Source organism: Palaemon carinicauda, chromosome 11 (assembly GCF_036898095.1).
Source record: "Palaemon carinicauda isolate YSFRI2023 chromosome 11, ASM3689809v2, whole genome shotgun sequence".
Lineage (NCBI taxonomy): Eukaryota > Metazoa > Arthropoda > Malacostraca > Decapoda > Palaemonidae > Palaemon > Palaemon carinicauda.
Genome location: NC_090735.1, coordinates 122,640,918 through 122,661,072, shown reverse-complemented (window position 1 = coordinate 122,661,072; position 20,155 = coordinate 122,640,918). Strand labels below are relative to the sequence as shown.

Below are 20,155 nucleotides of genomic sequence, written 5' to 3'. Positions count from 1 at the left end.
TACTATTCGATAGACAATGAGGTAAATGTATTTGAATATAAAAATATAATTTACAAATTATGGAAAGCTAGAAAATAAATACTAAACGAACGATAAAACAGCCCTTGAAAAAAAAAACTGAAATCTAAACTAAGAGAAACCAAATAGGGTGGCCGTTACAGAGATTACAAACTAAATTTAATACTGTACTCCAAAGACTACGTTTCTGGTACATCTAGTGACTATTCTTCTAAGTTATTCTAACTCTTCTAATATAATTTAATTGCCTTGTGATCTAAAGTGCCACTATTGCAATGTACTATGATTATTTTCTTTTATTTATTAAAGTCCGGTGACCGAAAAGTTAGCCCCAAAGCAGCTTCAAGTGTCGAGTAAATCATACGGGTATTACAGACTATACTTTCAGCTTTAATGAAGTTAATTAATTAAAGTCAGGTAAGCATAATAATTGCATCATTCATTGTAATTATGTAGTTGGTTACAGTTTTTCATTGGCAGGAATTTAGGTCTTATTAATGTTGGGTGAATATATGATTTGACTAAAGAAAGCAGATTAATGTTGGACTGAAAATGAGTAAGAGTAAAACTAAGATAATGTTCAATGAAAATGAAGAGAGACAACAAAATTCCTTCTCGGGGTGTATGTATGATAGCGGCCACCTGTATGTATTATTACGGCTAACTAGGAATACAGCTTACGAACGACTAGAACAAGGAAAATAGATTTTTATTTTCTATGCAAGTAAGAGGACCTGGCCGCTGATATACAAAGGCACCAGTCTTTAGACCCTATTAGGTAAGTAGGTTCGTACAAGGCTTGTTGGTTAGGTTACGTGGAGTACTTGTCTAGAGGGGGGGTTTATGTATGATAGCGGCCACCTGTATGTATTATTACGGCTAACTTGGAATACGGCAGTGTAAGGGGCAGTCGCAGGGGGCCGTTAGCCCTCCTTTAGGTAAGTAGGTAAGGACACGGCTTAAGGGGGAAAGTTTAGGTTAGTTGATGTCCACTTTTAACCCACGCGGGAGGAACTGGCCGCCGATATACAAAGGCTCCACCTAACCTAACCAACAAGCCTTGTACGAACCTACTTACCTGATAGGGCCTAAAGACTGGTGCCTTTGTATATCAGCGGCCAGGTCCTCCCACTTGCATAGAAAATGAAAATTTATTTTCCTTTTTCTAGTCGTTCGTAAGGTGTGGCCGTCATACTACAAAACTTGTGTCCATTTTTCTGCAGAACCTCTACACAAGAACACCACCTAACCGAACCTACAAGCCGTGTCCTTACCTACCTAGCAAATGCCCCCCTGCGAACCCCTTTAGACTACTGTATTCTTAGCTTAGCCTTTATTTGCTTTACAGCCTGCTAAACACCTAGCAAATAACACAGTCTTTATTCATTAAGGAACCTATCTATTTTACAAGTAATTAGAAATGTTGCACTTGCCCCAACAAACTGCATTTACGGTATAATATATATATTAACAGAAAGAAGTATAGTTGTACTCACATTACTCGAAGACACTGAAGTAGGAATCTTTGGGTGGTATTGCTTTTTCAAGGGACAACCTAGGTTTGCCGTTGTGCGTTGATTTTCGATCATACCTACAGCGCATTTCCCCATCTCCCCACTTTGAACAAACGTCGGATTGATTCCCCCGTAGTCCTATCTTATACAAAGATGTAAACTTGGTAAACTTTATAACCCTTAACATTTTTAGAATAATCAAATTATAAAACAATTTACGAGTCTAATGGCTCGTCTTTTAGCTTTGCCGAAAGTAATACCCCTATAAATAGCTACAGATTTGTGTCATTAAGAAAAATACAATTTTCAATATTAATCTTACCCGATAATCATGTAGCTGTCAACTCCGTTGCCCGACAGAATTCTACGGACGGGATACGCCAGCGATCGCTATACAAGAGGGGGGTGTACTCACCAGCGCCACCTGTGGCCAGGTACTGCAGTACTTCTTGTTGACACCACCTCAATTTTTCCTCTGTCGTGCTTCCGGCAAGACCTACATGGATACGCTTATAATTTTGGAGTTTTTGTTCACGGTTTTGGTGAAGTATTGCTCTGAGATTTCAGCTTTCGCTATACAGGAAGCTTTTCCCTTAGCTTAGATAGCTTTTGGATTAATTTTGATTAATGGTATAACGATCTTTGCTTTAATTTGAAAACCCCCTTTGACTGTTCTCTGATTCAAGATGTCCGACCATTCACAAGCTCCTACCCAAAGACGATGTAGAGTTAGCACTTGTGTTAGGCGTCTTCCGAAGGCCTCGGTTGATCCTCACACCGTTTGTTCCGACTGTCGGGGAAAATCCTGCCAGTTGGATGATCGATGTGAGGAATGTGCCGGTCTTTCGGAATTTGATTTTATTCAATTCCTTAAATATACGACTAAGTTAGAGAGGGAGAGAGTTAGGAGGAGTTCGGCTCGCTCTTTGCTTTATTCATCCCCCCATGATCCTCATCCTTTTCCTCCCCCTGTAGTGGCTACCCCCGAACCTACTATTAGTGCTCAGCCTGATATGTCGGATGTTTTACGTGCCATTCAGGCTTTAGGCGATAAGGTGGAGTCGGTAGTGAGTGACCACAAGTTCCTCTTGGCAGACGTCAAGGAACTTAAAGTGAAAAGTGCAGTGGGAAGTGATAGTGCCAGTGCTGTGCCTAGTGCTAGTGTCAGTGTCAGTGTTGCGCGTGAGGATACTTCTGTGCGTGCCAGTCGTCCTCCCAGTCCGGGACCTCTTGCAAGCTCCCAAGCCCAGGGGAGAAGCAATGTCGAAGGGCAAAAGGGTTCGGCAGGCCTTGATCGGCGCACAGTAGTATCCTCAGTGGTTGCGGGCGTATCTTATAGAGATCGTCACTTCCACTCTCAGACGATTGAGCCCTTAATTTCCTCGTCTGCAGATAAGAGAAAACGCTGGACTCAGGTCTCAAGACCTCTTAAGCGTAAAGTCCAGACCGCGCGAGTCCAACAGCCCGGGTGTAGCCATTGGGCTAGCTCGGACTCGCCGCAGTCATCAGGTGACTGCACGCCTCCTAAGAGAGGTAAGGCGATGCCTCAACAGACCTCAACTTCTGTTAAAGCTATGCCTCAACAGACCTCAACTTCTGTTGATCCTAAGATGGCTATGCTGCAGACTATGCAGTCGCAGCTTGCGGTGTTGATGCGGGAGTTTTAGGCAGAGAAGGTTAATACACCTCCTCCTGCGAGCGCTCCTCCTCCTCTGCGCAGTCCAATCTGCCAGACGTATGATGTTGAGGTTCCTCAAGCTACCTCCATGCGTGAGCTGCCGCGTTGGGAGTTGCCAGATACCAGCGCTGTGCAGCAACCTCCACTTTCCTTGAGGCAGGAGCCTCTTACCACGCGGCAACCTCCTCAACAATGGGGGCAGGAGCCTTATGCTTTACAACAACCTCCTCTACCCTTGAGGCAGGAGTATCTTGCATTACAACCATCCTCGAGGCAGCAACCTCTTGAGGTACGACAACCTCTACCATCCTTGAGGCAGCCACCTCAACTCTCGCAGCAGCCACCTCCACTTTCCTCGAGGCGAGAACCTCAACTCTCGAGGCAAGCACCTCAAGAACCTCAACTCGTGAGACAAGAGCCTCTCTCTGCGCAGCCACCTCAACCCTTGAAGCAAGCGCAACTCTTGAGGCAGGAACCTCATGCTATGAGTCAGCCACCTCAACGCATGCATCTACCACTTTCTCCTCAGCTTGAGCCTCTTCCCATTCAACTTGAACCGCAGTCTATGCAGCATGAGCCTCATGTTTTACAACAGTCGCCTCTCACCACGCTTGCTCCTCAGACCTCCGCAGAACCTCCTTCATCCCAGCCTCATGACTTTGTCATTACCATCCCTCATCCTCTTCAACAGAGACTTGAGGATGAATCCGCAAGTGCGCATGCACCCGCTCTTCAGGATTCAGCCATTCAGCATACCGCTTTACCTCTCGCTTCTCAACCCTCAGGTGATGAGGTTTCTGAGGATGAAGCTGCTCACCTGGATGATCCTTCATCTGACGTGGAGGAACCCAAGTCATTGCCACCCTCCATTGACTTTCGCAAGGTCCTGGCTCTGTTCAGAGAGTTATACCCGGATCACTTTGTTTCTGCTACCCCTCGCTCTCCTCCATCCGAGTTCTCTCTAGGCATGCAACCTGTTAAGTCTGCCTACACTAAGCTCGTCTTCGCTAGATCTTCAAAGAGAGCTTTGAGAATGTTAGGGGAATGGTTGCAGTCCAAGCAGCAACTGGGAAAGACGTCTTTTATGTTTCCACCTCCTAAGCTGACGTCTAAGGCGGGCGTCTGGTATGCCACAGGAGAGGAACCAGGCTTGGGGGTCCCTGCCTCTGCCCAGGCTGACTTCTCAAGTTTGGTTGACTCTCCACGAAGGTCGGCTATGAGACGCTCTAAGGTCTGCTGGACCTTTTCTGACCTGGACCACTTCTTAAAGGGAGTCTTTCGCGCCTTTGAAATTTTTAATTTTCTCGACTGGTGCCTGGGGGCCTTGAGCAAGAAGACTGCCCCATCTGACAAAGATTCGGCCATGCTGATCATGTCCTGTATGGACAAAGCAATTCGCGATGGTTCCGGCGAACTTGCCTCTATGTTTGTATCGGGAGTCCTCAAGAAAAGGGAACAACTTTGCTCCTTCCTTTCCACTGGTATCACCTCTTGCCAAAGGTCACAGTTACTTTTTGCTCCTCTTTCTAAGTTCCTGTTTCCTGAGGATCTTATCAAGGAATTGTCTGCGGCTCTTATTCAGAAGGACACGCATGACCTTGTGGCCTCTTCAGCACGGAAGGCTAAGGTTGCTCCTTCACTTCCTAGAACTTACCGCACCCCAGTGGCTGATACTCCTGCTACCAGATTTATTCCGCCCTTTCGTGGCAGAGCCCCCAGCCGAGGAGGTACCCGCCCAGACGGTCACAGGGGCAGGTCCAAGAAAGGTACCAAGTCTTCGAAAAGCAAACATTGACTCTCCTCCTCTCCAGACAGCTGTAGGAGCCAGACTCAAGATCTTCTGGCAAGCTTGGGAAAGAAGAGGTGCAGACGCCCAGTCTGTCAAGTGGCTAAGGGAGGGTTACAGAATACCATTCTGCCGCAATCCCCCTCTGACCACTTCTCCCATCAACCTCTCTCCCAACTACAAGGAAAAGGACAAGAGGCTAGCGTTACATCAAGAGGTGTCGCTCCTGTTACAGAAGGAGGCAGTGGTGATAGTCCGGGATCATCAATCCCCGGGCTTCTACAACCGTCTCTTTCTGGTGGCCAAGAAGACAGGAGGTTGGAGACCGGTGCTGGACGTCAGTGCGCTCAATGCTTATGTCACCAAGCAGACGTTCACTATGGAGACGACGAAGTCGGTCCTAGCAGCGGTCAGGCAGGAGGACTGGATGGTCTCGTTGGATCTGAAAGACGCCTACTTTCACGTCCCCATTCATCCAGACTCCCAACCTTTTCTGAGATTCGTTTTTGGAAAGGTTGTGTACCAATTCCAAGCCCTGTGTTTTGGCCTAAGCACGGCACCTATGGTGTTTACGCGACTGATGAGGAATATTGCGAAATTCCTCCACTTGGCGGACATCAGAGCCTCCCTTTATTTAGACGACTGGTTGTTAAGAGCCCCCACAAGTCGTCGCTGTCTGGAGAGTCTCAGTTGGACTTTGGACTTGACCAAGGAACTGGGTCTTTTGGTCAACTTAGAGAAGTCCCAGCTTATTCCTTCCCAAACCATCGTTTACCTGGGAATGGAGATTCGGAGTCAAGCTTTTCGGGCTTTTCCGTCGGCCCCAAGAATCAACCAAGCCCTAGAGTGCATACTGAGCATGCTGAAGAGGAACAGATGCTCGGTGAGACAGTGGATGAGTCTAACAGGGACCCTATCATCGTTAGCCCTGTTCACCGAGTTAGGGAGACTCCACCTCCGCCCCCTTCAATTCCATCTAGCAGCTCACTGGGACAAGAATATGACGCTCGAAGCGGTCTCTATTCCTGTTACCAAAGAGATGAAGACTACTCTCATGTGGTGGAAGAGCAACATCCTTCTCAAGGAGGGTCTCTCGTTAGCTGTTCAGACCCCCAATCTTCATCTCTATTCGGACGCATCAGACTCGGGCTGGGGCGCGACCTTGGACGGACAGGAATGCTCGGGAACATGGAACAAGGAACAGGAAACGCTTCACATCAATTGCAAGGAGTTGTTGGCAGTACATCTGGCCTTAATGAACTTCAAGTCCCTCCTGCTAAACAAGGTGGTGGAGGTGAACTCCGACAACACCACAGCCTTGGCATACATCTCCAAGCAGGGAGGGACTCATTCGAGGAAGCTGTACGAGATAGCAAGGGACCTCCTCATTTTGTCAAGAAGTCTAAACCTCACGCTGGTAACGAGATTCATTCAGGGCAATATGAATGTCTCGGCAGATCGCCTCAGCAGGAAGGGTCAAGTCATCCCCACAGAATGGACCCTTCACAAGAACGTGTGCAACAGACTTTGGACCTTGTGGGGTCAGCCAACGATAGATCTGTTCGCCACCTCCATGACCAAGAGGCTCCCATTGTACTGTTCCCCAATTCCAGACCCGGCAGCAGTTCACGTGGATGCTTTTCTGCTGGATTGGTCCCATCTCGATCTATATGCATTCCCGCCGTTCAAGATCATCAACAGAGTTATTCAGAAGTTCGTCTCTCACGAAGGGACACGGCTGACGTTGGTTGCTCCCCTTTGGCCTGCAAGAGAATGGTTCACAGAGGTACTGCAATGGCTGGTCGACGTTCCCAGGACTCTCCCTCTAAGAGTGGACCTTCTACGTCAACCTCACGTAAAGAAGGTACACCCAAGCCTCCACGCTCTTCGTCTGACTGCCTTCAGACTATCGAAAGACTCTCTAGAGCTAGAGGCTTTTCGAAGGAGGCAGCCAGAGCGATTGCCAGAGCAAGGAGGATATCCACTCGTAGAGTCTATCAATCCAAGTGGGAAGTCTTCCGAAGCTGGTGCAGAGCCAATGCAGTTTCCTCTACCAATACCTCTGTAACCCAAGTTGCTGACTTCCTGTTACATCTTAGGAATGTTAGATCTCTTTCGGCTCCTACGATCAAAGGGTACAGAAGTATGTTGGCATCAGTTTTCCGCCACAGAGGCTTGGATCTTTCCTCCAACAAGGATCTACAGGACATCCTTAAGTCTTTCGAGACCTCTAAAGAACGTCGCTTGTCCTCTCCAGGCTGGAATCTAGACGTAGTCTTAAGGTTCCTTATGTCTCCTAGATTTGAACCTCTCCAGTCAGCCTCTTTCAAAGACCTTACTCTCAAAACTCTTTTCCTCGTCTGCCTTGCAACAGCCAAAAGAGTTAGTGAGGTTCACGCCTTCAGCAGGAACATAGGATTCACATCCGAAACAGCAACATGTTCCTTACAGCTCGGGTTTTTGGCAAAAAATGAACTTCCTTCACGTCCTTGGCCTAGATCGTTCGAAATTCCTAGCCTTTCCAACATGGTGGGTAACGAGCTAGAGAGAGTTCTTTGCCCTGTCAGAGCTCTAAAGTACTATCTTAAAAGATCAAAACCTATACGAGGACAATCAGAGGCCTTATGGTGTGCCATCAAGAAACCTTCGATGCCTATGTCCAAAAACGCAGTTTCGTATTACATAAGGCTTCTGATTAGAGAAGCTCATTCTCACATGAAGGATGAAGACCTTGCTTTGCTGAAGGTAAGGACCCACGAAGTGAGAGCTGTAGCTACTTCGATGGCCTTCAAACAGAACCGTTCTCTGCAGAGTATTATGGATGCAACCTATTGGAGGAGCAAGTCAGTGTTTGCATCTTTTTATCTCAAAGATGTCCAGTCTCTTTACGAGAACTGCTACACCCTGGGACCATTCGTAGCAGCGAGTGCAGTAGTAGGTGAGGGCTCAGCCACTACATTCCCTTAATCCCATAACCTTTTTTAACCTTTCTCTTGAATGCTTTTATTGTTGTTTTTGGGTTGTTACGGTAGGCTGAGAAGCCTTCCGCATCCTAGTTGATTTGGCGGGTGGTCAATTCGTTCTTGAGAAGCGCCTAGGTTAGAGGTTGTGTAGAGGTCCTTTAGTATGGGTTGCAGCCCTTTATACTTCAGCACCTTGGAGTTGTTCAGCCTCCTAAGAGGAACGCTGCGCTCAGTAAGGAAGACGAACTTATTAAAGGCAGAGTAATGGTTCAAGTCGACTTCCTTACCAGGTACTTATAATTTCATTGTTATTTTGAATAACTGATAATATGAAATACGGGATACTTAGCTTCTTGATATACATGTACACTGGTTTTCACCCACCTCCCTGGGTGTGAATCAGCTACATGATTATCGGGTAAGATTAATATTGAAAAATGTTATTTTCATTAGTAAAATAAATTTTTGAATATACTTACCCGATAATCATGATTTAATTGACCCACCCTTCCTCCCCATAGAGAACCAGTGGACCGAGGAAAAATTGAGGTGGTGTCAACAAGAAGTACTGCAGTACCTGGCCACAGGTGGCGCTGGTGAGTACACCCCCCTCTTGTATAGCGATCGCTGGCGTATCCCGTCCGTAGAATTCTGTCGGGCAACGGAGTTGACAGCTACATGATTATCGGGTAAGTATATTCAAAAATTTATTTTACTAATGAAAATAACATATTACCTCCAAATTTATCATGTTTGAAGTCATTTGAATGAAGTTTAAAACAATAATGTTTACCTTGTTAGAAGTCTAATGGTTGTTTCAGCTTTACCAATGTTACGGTATACTCCTATTAAAGGTCTCATGTTTGTAGGGTTAGGAAAAATACAAATTACTTCAAATTTGTGATATTTCAGAATTTTGTCTGAGTCAATAAAACCAGAAACATCACATTTGAAAGCCAGTAGTTTGTACTACTGAAATAGGACTGTGAAATGTTTTACTGTAGTTTCTTATGAGAGACAAGGGTGTAAGAAATTTCTGTACAACTGTTCTTATAGATATTTTGTTCAAATCATAAGAATTGCTGTATGATTATTGTCATGACTTTCTGTTGAGTATGTCTCATTTCTAGTTTTACTAGATATGGGTTTCAAGAATATGGACCATGGCTTTATAAAAAATCCAAGTACAGTACTGTACTTTATATTTCTATAATCTTTATTTGTTTATATACGTGATACAAACCTTTGACCTTTAACAGGACTGTGACTTCAGTGTAGCTGGAACCAGTCTTTAAGCTTTTAATAAGGTTAACGCAGGTAGTGCTCACTTTCACTTTTACTTTGGCCGCCATAGAGTGCAGATGTACTTTACGGTGTTTAGCTGAAATTTCAAATGATTCTGCTTTTTCTTCCATTTTTTGTGTTTTGAATTAAAAATGTGATATGCGTCCTGGCAAACCTGGTACAGTAAAGGCTGTGACCGATACATGAGTAAGCCAGAAGTCGACCCGCATGAAGTGTGTGTGAGCTATGCAGGGTACGTTCCTGTTCGCAGGAATCTCCCTTTCCTGAGTGTTTGGAGTGGGCTGAGTTCGTGAGGAATCTTAAGAAATCGAGGAGGGATTCTTTAGAATCGGTTCTGAGTACTCTCATGCTCCCTTCACCCTTCTTTGGATTTGAAGGCTGCTAAGCGCTCTTTCTTTTTTCCCTTCGAGGAAGTGTCTATCAAAGGAAGGAAGAAGAAGGAGATCCTTGCCTTTCCCACATGGAGTTCTTTGAGCATGAAAGAAGTACATTATTACCTTACTGTAGTGAAGGTAATAACCCCTGCCTCTCACGCAAATATCTCCTGCTTATATAACTGTTGACGGCCCTCACAAGAACTTGGCCTTGGGTTTTCCTATGGCTCGCCATTGGTATTGATAGCGCCCCTTCATTGTAGAAGCTTGTGGTGATGTTAGATGCTGCTGAGTTGCAGAAGTCTTCCCACAATGTTGCTGCTCCCATCCTGCAAGTGTAGGAGAGTAGTGGATGACGCCCCTGGATTTGCCTCTTGACGTGATTGTTGACAAACCATTGCTTGATGCTGAGGGCATGTTGGCTGCGAAATCCTCGACTGTGGTGAAAGACAAGCATCGTTGCTCCCCGACACCTACATCCTCTGCTCTTGCACCTTCTTCCCCTGCTGAGGAGCTACCTGCCTTCAGGGAGAAGAGTTCACTGAAGCACAGGACGACCGATCTGAAGTCTCTTGAGGCATCTCCAGTTTCCTCTGCATAGTTTCGTGGGAGGAGTAGCGTTCCACCGAAACCTAATGCAATGAAGTGCGAGGTCCAAGGTCCTTGTCTGGAGTAGTAAGTCTTGCATGGGAGTTACCTGTGGGCACTACTGGTCAGAGGAATGAATGCTCTCGTCCCTCTCTTTCCCAGGAATGCTTCTTGGAAGCTTCGGTACCCCCACATATTCGAACACTCAGTCGATCAAAGAAAGCTTGCCTTAAGACCTCTGATGCTGCTCATGCTGTGGGCGAGCAATGAACAACTTCCCCACACATACGCGTAAAGATAAGTGATCATCAAAGCTGTGCTTTGTCAGAGAAGGGGTCATCCCCACGAGCAAAGAAGGCTTTTAAAAACAGGATGGATGATCATCCACGTGCACGAATGCCGAAGTATCAAAGGTCTCCGGGGAACCCACGTTCTGGATGTTCACGAGTTGTTCCATGTTCCCAAGTCTAAGAGGGAATCAGCTCTGAGTCCCTATACTCACGAACTCCTAGTTCTTCACTGGGGACACTCGCACCATCTTCTTCAATAGTTCATCCTAGCTTACTCCAAAAATTCTTAGAGTTTAGATTAGTTCTCAGAAGGCGAAGCCTTCTCTGCCGACGAGGACAAGTGCAGGCGCACCAGCTCACACACATTCCCCACAATCACTCGAAATCAGCATGCGGGGATCCTGCAAGCTCGCTATATGCACAATCACCTTAATCAAGGAAGTGAGCACGATCACTGGCCACGCACAAGGAACAATCACACTTTGGCAGTAGACCAAATGGTTGTTGACACCTCATTAAAAGGATTATTGCTGTATTTCAGGTCTGCTGTTATCATTAATGTACTACTTCATAAATAACTCTGGTTTGTATGGTAGGAAAAATACAAATTACAGTACAATACTTTCAAGTTTGTAATTTTGTTGCACTACCCAACTCAATGACACCGTTAGTCCTAGGCTAAAGGTCAAAATGAAGGTATTTACCTTTATTAAAAGCTTAACAGGCAGTTTCAGCTTCACTGAAGTCTTACTCCTATTAAAAATCTCAGGTTTGTATGGTAGGGTAAAATGCAAATTGATTAAAAAATTTGTGATTACTGTCTTAAGTAAAAAGGTGTTTGTTTTATTCTTTCAGGTACTGGACCTATGAATATAGTTAGCAGTCTACAGATAAATTCATTGCTACTTATAAGATATGGCCGACTCCTCAGGCAGCGACGATCAATCGGAATGTGTTTTGTGGGGATTTTGTAACAGACAGGGTGCAGTTTATCCAACTGCGAATGGTTCTTTTAGTTTCTTGGTAATTGTGCAATACGGCAGAACATTTTGGGACATGATGACTTTAACCCCTGCCTATATTGAATCCCACTGCAGCCAGTCTCGGTTATTTCAAAGGACGCATGTATTCGACCAACAGAATAGCTTGAACTGGAAGGAAGTTCTAGTTGCCTTAAAAAGTGAGAAGTTTAAGAAAAAGAAATGTGTAAATAGCGTTGGAATAAGTTCTAAAGCCGTTGTTTTGAAAAATGAAATGGAAGGCTTACATTTCTGTGTATTCTTGAAAGAACTGATGTGTTCTAATACCTATAGGCATTTAATAGTTAATCGGTTTTCAAAGTTAGTCGAACGAAGAAGTGTGAGACAAAGAAATATTTTTATACTCCAATGGTGTCTATTAGATAACTTACCGCAAATTATAGATTATGAATGGAATGGTCGTATGACACGTAGCGCCATAGAGAGACTACATCTCGATACTGCAATGTCCTGGTTGTCAACGTTAGGAGGTGCATGTTCTGCCCTTGGTGACAACGACGTCGAGTTTGCTGAAAAAGCGGGACAAATTTCATTTCAACAAATGGACCTCGCTCTACGCATAGGAGATCCTGCCATGGTTTCACGGTGTAGACTGTACTTATCCATTTCTTTTATTCAGCAGTGCCGGTTTAAGGTAAATATATTTTCTGGTTAAGGTGCAGTTGAATTCATGATTGTGCTATACAGGATAATAAAAATGATTATGCAAAAATTAAAACCTTGTGTGTGGACTTGAATTTGTTGATAGGTTAAATGGCCCATCTGAAGTTTGTTTACTGTGGTGAGTGCTAGAAATCATTACAGGGCTGAGTGTGAGTTAACTAAACTGGGAGAATTTCTTGTTCACTTGAAATTAGCAGGTAATTTTTCTTAGTAGTTATTTAGGATCATGTATTTCCTTTCTAAGAGATTATAAAAGGGTGATCTTAACTTCTTACAAGATTCACAACAAATCCATTTCTTATAATGCCAATTTCATTTCTGAGCCAACAAAATGTTCTTTATCAACATTTTCTTAAAGAAGAAAAACTATCAGAAGATTGATCCCTTCCATGGAAAGCTTATCTATAATGATCAGAATGCAAAGCTAAATATCCTCCAACATTGGGTGCTAGAAGAGACACAGGCATATCCCTCAGAAGATTATGTAGAATTTGAGCTATTAGTAAATCAGCATTAATATAAAATTCAGAGTTTAGTAAACTTTAAATAGGAATAAAATTCTTTTATTTTGTTATACCAGGTATTCTTGAAAGTTTATCAAAAGGCATATACAATACTGCATTTAACCTTTTATGGTGTTAAAAGTAATTTGTTCCTGTACGTAATACAAACCCTTGACCTTTAATAGGAGTACGCCAAAGCAGATAGTCTCCATTTTTCAGGTTCGAATGCCACTGTGCGCTTTTACTCTTCTCCCTCCAAGGCTTCGTCCAGCAGAGGAGGCAAGAGGAAGAAAGTGTGTTCCGCCCTTCCCTCGGGGAGTCCTTTGAGAGTAATAGAAGTACATTATTACCCTCCTCTAGTGGAAGTAATACACCCCCGCCTCTCACCCAAAGGACTCCCACTGACATATTTGTTGATGACCCCCGCAAAGACCTGGACTTAGTATTGTTAGTGCCACTCCAGCAGAGAAACTTCTGGAGGTGTTAGTTGTGGCTAGGTCGCAAAAATCTTCCCGCCTTGCTGCTGCTCTCATCCTGCCTGTGGAGGAGAGTAGTGGAGTGGCACCCGTGGACATGTCCTTTGGTGTAGACATAACAGTTCATCCTTTACTTGAACGAGATGGCTCTGTCACTCACTGTCCAAAGGAAAAGGTAACCCTTTTGGCTGATTAGGTTGTTCATCTGAGCTTTCATCTAAAGCTCACAAGATGAGAGGTTTTAAAAAAGCGAAACTTTCAACAACAAAGAAGAAAAGTTGGTTGATCAGCACACGCAAGATCTCTCATTTCACAATCTTCATGCGCAAGATCCCTTCAAACTTGCAAACAATTGCGATCTCCAATGCTAGCTGAAAAACTCTCTCACTCTGTTGGTAAACATCAATCAGGATCTCCAGAGGTTCGGCTTCGATGACCTTAGATGCCAGGATGCCAGAAAACTCCAAATCAATCAATCTCCAGAGGATAAATTATCCAACTCTCTCATACTCCTCAACACACACAAGAATCGGCTTATGTGCATTCGCCTGTCAAGGCAAAAATAGGAAAGCTTTTGCACTAGTTATGAGACAAACTTAGGGACACTAAACCCAAAGAATCTACTTTCCCAAAGGCAAAGGCTTCTCGATCTCACTTTTCTAACTCTCGTTTTCCTCCTAAGTGGAAATATCGTGTTCGTATCGTTTTCCTTCTGTGAGTGACAACTCCATGGACTCATCCCTGCCCGGAGAGAAAACAGACCCAACCAAAGGCTTTCAACTATTGGAGATTGCTCTAATAATTGAAGCCCAGCGCTAAGACTCCCCTTTGACCTGAGATCGCTCTTGTTCAAGAGATTTGTCTTGAGGACAAGATCAATCAGTTTTAGTAAACCCCTCAAGATATGGGGATAGCTCTTCCAGGACGGAATCCCCCTCAAGTAGGTATAAGAAATAGAGACTGGCGACAACAAAGAAGAACTCTCAACGCTCTCTGGAGCAAAGGGAGTCTTCCCTGAGGAGAGCAAGTTCTCATTGGAGTTCTTCCAAGGGGAAGCACTTTTAGCAATCTGATCACTCATTGTCATGTTCCCCCTTGCACTCCTCTGAAATCAGGACACAAAGAGTCTTTTTCCATCTAAGGGGAGGGCTTAAGAAGAGCTGTGAGGATACAGGGACTTCTCGCATGTCCACAATCTTTCTGCTGCTGCAGAGTACTATACAGTATAGACCAGGTTTGGTCCTTGGTGCGGAAATGTCTTACTCTAGTGGGAGAGAGGGATTTACTCCTACTGCTGTTGATTCCGCTCCTTGTGGGAGAGGAGAGGAATCTTGAGTTACTTAAAGCATATTACTAATTATTAAAGGACTCAGGTTTGTATACAATAATTAGGGAAAATAAAAATTACTCTCAACATTTGTGATTTTACTTTGTAAAGTATAACATTAAATAGATTTGAACATTCTAAAATCATTAACCCTTTTACCCCCAGGCTATTTGGAAATTTCCAACCCTTAACCCCCAAGGGGTTATTTTTTTCCCATCTTATTTTGCAGTACAGGGTATATATTTTTTAAATTGCTCTAACAGCCTTAATTTTTGTCATAGAGAGATCAGGTTGGTCTCATTCTCTTGGAAAATGCCTGAATTTTCTCAAAAAATTATCAAAAATATGAAAAAAAAAATTTAGCTTTTTTTTGCAAGGACGTACCGGTACGTCCATGGGGGTAAAGGGATGGCTTTTGTGAAACGTACCAGTACGTCCTTTGGGGGTAAAAGGGTTAACTTGAAAAGATTCAGGTTTTGTATATTTAAGAAAAATACAGTTTACTTCAAACATTTTTTATTTCACTTTGCAAAATAGAGCATAATCCAGATTTAAACATTCTAAAAAATCACAACAATCAAAGGAAATACGCTTCTTATAGAGAAATAATTGTTTATAGTTGATCATCTTTATAAAATTCAGTAATTCTAGACTCATCTATGTTGCTGGTGTATGTTATATATTTGAATGAAGGTTTGTTTAAAACATTGTGTCATTAATATTTCTTTATATTGAAAATCTATCTTTTCACTCATTATTCCTTTTGCTTATTTTTATAGACAGAATTTAAAGCATTTGAAACTCGCACGAGTAAAGCCAAAAGGCACAATACCCCTTATAGTTGATCATCTTTATAAAATTCAGTAATTGTAGACCCATCTATGTTGTTGGTGTATGTTATATATTTGAATGAAGGTAATGTTTAAAACAGTATAAGTGTTATTAATTTTTTATTAAATTGAAAATCTTTGTCTTTTCACTTTTTAGTATTGGTTTGCTTATTTTGTAGAGACAAAACTTAACTCTTTTACCCCCAGGCTATTTGGAAATTTCCAAAACTTAACTCCCAGGGGTTATTTTTTTCCCAGCACATTTTGCAGTATATTTTTTTTAAATCGCTCTAACAGCCTTAATTTTTGTCATAGAGAGGTCAGGTTGGTCTCATTCTCTTGGAAAATGCCTGAATTTTCTCAAAAAATTATCAAGAATATGAAAAAAAAAATTTATAGCAGTTATTTGCAAGGACGTACCGGTACGTCCATGGGGGTAAAGGGATGAGTTTTGTGAAACGTACCAGTACGTCCTTTGGGGGTAAAAGGGTTAAATCATTTGAAACTTGCACAAGTTAAGCCAAAAGACATAATACTCCATAGTGAAGGTAAATAATTTAAGATCTATGTAAGATAAAATTGTAGTGAAGAATTGAAGTCCCTTTTCATCGTTTCAGGTTGCATCAGCCGTAATCCGCCATGAGTATTACTGGGCGCACTCCTTCCCGAAAGAAATGCGAGATAGACGTCTGATAAACATGTGTCATGGAATATGGAAGAAGTTGCAGTATGAGAAAAAGAAATCTAATCGTAACGGTCACGTGAGACGCTAAAACGAATATCTGACGGCACAAAAAACAAACCTCTGTTGTTATTTAAGCTTTATGCCAAGAAAAGCAGAAAAGGCAGTCCTGATTTTCTACTCTAAGCTGAAGGCTATCAAATTACTCATAAGATAAAACCACAAGTTAGCTTTTAGCTCAATTAAAATCGTATACTTGGCTCTATGAGTAATAGTTATCAGTGGTGCCCCTTACATTACATGCTTTTTCATCTTACTTTTCAATGAACTAGGTATGTGAGTTTTTTATATTTGAAATTTAAGATTTGCTTGTTACTGAAACTGTAGCAGTGACAAGCTTTTATTCAAAAGTAGAAATGAGTACTTTTGGTTGAGTGCAATCAAATCAATAGGACCTTTGCTCAATTCTGAATTTCTTTTGGTTCATATCTTCTCTCTTATGTTTTTCTTGACAAGTAATGCTTATTTTTGCAGTACTACAATATTTATTTAGTAATTTTAACATTGACGTGCCATTGATATTCTTTTCTCTGTTAGAGAAGAGGCTTATTACAAACCCCTTTTTTTTTAATATTTGTTTTATGTTGTAAAACATATTGTCTCTCTATTTATATGGACCTCATCAATGTGATGTGCAAATGTTGAAGATCGTGATGATGGTCTCTTAACTTGATTGAACAAATTTGTATGAGAACTTCTTGTGTTATATAAAAGAAAATAATATTTTACATCTTTGTGATGCTTGACCTTGTCAACTTTGCTAATCACTTTATAAAGAAGCAGGTTTTAAATATGGCCTTCAATTTAATTGTTTCATTGAGAAACAGTTAGTAGTTCATTGTCTGTAAGTATAAGTTTCATAATTATATTTGATGAATTATACATCAGCTTTAGTTGAGGTCTTAGGAACTTCACAGTGATAGATATCGTAAGTATTGATATGAATTTTATTGTGTTACTTTTCTTGGAGTGGCCTACTGGAAACATCACTGCCCGGCGATTGCCTGACTGTGGTTCGAGTCTTGCTCAAGCTTAATAGTTTCTTATAGTGTCTGCAATCTCACCGTCCTCGTGAGCTAAGGAACGGGGGAAGTAAAGGGGAGCCTATATGTCTACCAGCTGAGTCATCAGTAGCCATTGCCTGGCCCTCTTGGTGCTAGCTTTGGTAGAGAAGGGCCTTGGACACTGATTATATGGATATATAGTCAATCTCTAAGGCATTGTCGTTGTCCTTTATATCTTTAATGAGGGCAGTCTCATACCCTTTACCGAACAGCCAGATTTTATTCGGTGTATAGTATTCGGTATCTTTTGATTGAACAGAATCATCCCATCTGAAAGTTAATCCAGTTTTGTACATACTTTTATTTAATTGATTTGGACAGTTCTGTGTATCATAGGTTTTATACATACATACATACATATACCAAGGCACTTCCCCCAATTTTGGCGGTAGCCGACATCAACAAATGAAACAAAACAATAAAGGGGACCTCTACTCTCTACGTTCCTCCCAGCCTAACAGGGGACTCACCGAGTTCAGCTGGTACTGCTAGGGTGCCACAGCCCACCCTCCCCCGTTATCCACCACAGATGAAGCTTCATAATGCTGAATCCCCTACTGCTGCTACCTCCGCGATCTAAGGCATCTGAGGAAGCAGCTACACTAAATGCTTTTATAGTTTATTGTTCTCATATTTAGAGATTACATTATATGAAATGAAATAAATTTTTCCCTCATTTCAAGACTTAGAGAAAGTGTTTATCATACTATTTGCCATGGCCATCCTCTTGTAGTCCTTAAAGAGGGTAGCCTTAAGGTTGACTAGTTGCTTTGTTGTACAGTACTTGTTTTCACAAAAGTTGAGGTTTCCCAATTAATTCAGTTTATTACAGTATCATGTGATCTTTCATACATACATACATACATACATACATACATACATATACCAAGGCACTTCCCCCAATTTTGGGGGGTAGCCGACATCAACAAATGAAACAAATTCTTCCCCCGGTATTAAAGTACAAAAAAATTATGGTAAAGACAGACCTCAAGATAAGCAGGAAGGGGGGAAAGAAAATTGAGTCATGGGCCTGCTTCACACGAGTGGTTTGAAACTATGCGGTTGGTGGCTGTGCAGTTTAGAAATCAATGCAAAATAATGATGCCCTTGACACACTGCGGGAAATAACCTAGCGGCAGAATACCTGGACTGTAGTGATTTGCAAACCGCTTACACTTCTAAACTGTGTGGTAGAATACCTAAGAAGTTTATGGTTCCCTTCAGACGAGAGGTTTTCCCCCGTACAGGGAGAATTAGTTCAGCTGTTGCAGAGGGCAGGCATTCTTTTTCTGCTGGTATTTTTCTGTGATTAATATGAATTATCTTATTACAGTGAACCCTCGCTACTTCGCGGTTCGACCATCGCGGATTCACCACTTCGCGGATTTTTTCCATAACCCATATATATACAGTAATATATATATATATATATATATATATATATATATATATATATATATATATATATATATATGCATGTATTTATGTATATATGTAGGTATGTATATGTGTATACATATAAATATATATATATATATACACACACACACACACACATATATATATATATATATATATATATATATATATATATATATATATATATATATATATATATATATATATATATATATATATATATATATATATATATATATATATATATATATCTAAAGTAGGAAGATGTGATGTAGTTCTAAGGGAAAAGTATGGGAAATATGTTTGGGTAATAAGCAAAGCTCTACCTCCAGTTTGTTTCTACATTATGATCAGAGATAAATGTAAACAAAACATTGGTTGCCATTTTTTATCGTGCTTTTTAGCATGTTTAGGAAATGCATGATATAAAATCACCTTTACTATTTGTGCCTGTTTTAGTTTAGGGTACTGTAGTACATGCATTAAATGTTCTGTACATTAAAGGGTAGTTTGTTAACAGTACTACGTACAAGGGAAGGTTTTAAAAGTCTGAATATACATGTTGAATAAATAGGTAAATATGGTGTCACTACTTCGCGGATTTTCACCTATCGCGGCCGCGACTGGAACCTATCTACCGCGATAAACGAGGGTTCACTGTATCATAATATTGATTGTTATTATGTTTATTGGGTGGGTCCACCATTTACGTAGTTGCTTCTTTTTAGTACCCTGTTTATTTTATACACAGAGACCACTTTCTTCTTCTCGTCCTCCATCTTGAACAAACACCGACAGGCTAATATTATGTTCCCTGATCCAGACGAACCGCATGGGAAACCACGGCTCTTTGACATGTGCAGGAATCTGCCGCTCGGTTTCAAACCGCTTGTGTAAAGCGGGTCATAAAACTAGGAAATCAAGGCCGGACATAATGGCATTATAATAAACTATAGGACAATCTTCTCACTAATAGAATGTAGTGATGTGTGCTTGTGACACAGATCCAATTTAATCAGCTGACTAGGAAAGATGAAAACAGTTCATATAAGGAGTATCTATATTATTCAAGTTTGAAGAGTTGTTTTGAATTTGCGTGGATAATACCTTGTCTTAGTTTAATTAAATTGATTCTTCCTGAAGGATGTACTCATAAAAGGGGTTCTGCAAAGTCTTCACAGACACCAGTAGGAGTAGGGAACTAGGTGAGCTATATATTGGCCAGTATGACTGAAACTAAAGTGTATCTTTAGTATGACTTCCTTTCACATATGATGGGTGACAGGGAAAGTAATGTATAATAAAACCTCTCACAGTCCCTGTCCTAATGGAAGGAGGAAGATAAGGACTTTTTTTTATAGTCTGTAAGGTCAGCGAAATACCCAAGGGAAACCATATCATATAGACCAGGGTACTAAGTTTCATAATCCCTTTAAATGTTCCTCAAAGCAGAATCGTAAATGACCATCTCTTTGTAGTTCCCAAGGGAAGTGCTCATAATGTGATGTTGGCTTCAATGAGACTTCTTTTTATATAAGGTTAGTTACCCCTCTTACCCCCAGGCTATTTGGAAAT

General features: G+C 41.8%; 1 protein-coding gene across 2 annotated transcripts; it reads left to right on the top strand.

The window, feature by feature from the left end:
• Positions 1-202: 202 nt before the first annotated feature.
• Positions 203-18,162, top strand: LOC137649766 (uncharacterized protein F58A4.6). Of its 2 annotated transcripts, none has more exons than XM_068382713.1 (3): positions 203-435; positions 11,372-12,190; positions 15,973-18,161. In XM_068382713.1, the coding sequence occupies exons 2-3, from the start codon at positions 11,432-11,434 to the stop codon at positions 16,126-16,128; spliced, it is 915 nt and encodes a 304-aa protein (XP_068238814.1). In that variant the 5' UTR covers positions 203-435; positions 11,372-11,431; the 3' UTR covers positions 16,129-18,161. The 2 variants fall into 2 exon arrangements, with proteins under 2 accessions (XP_068238814.1, XP_068238815.1); XM_068382714.1 differs by lacking the exon at positions 203-435 and adding an exon at positions 712-796 and having other exon boundaries at positions 15,973-18,162.
• The last annotated feature ends 1,993 nt before the right edge of the window (positions 18,163-20,155 follow it).

Excerpts from the sequence above, each read along its gene's own strand:
- LOC137649766 (XM_068382714.1), top strand. The coding sequence starts at position 11,432 with ATGGCCGACTCCTCAGGCAGCGACGATCAATCGGAATGTGTTTTGTGG. Across the intron at positions 12,191-15,972 it reads TTCAGCAGTGCCGGTTTAAG|GTTGCATCAGCCGTAATCCG; the intron begins GTAAATATATTT and ends TCATCGTTTCAG.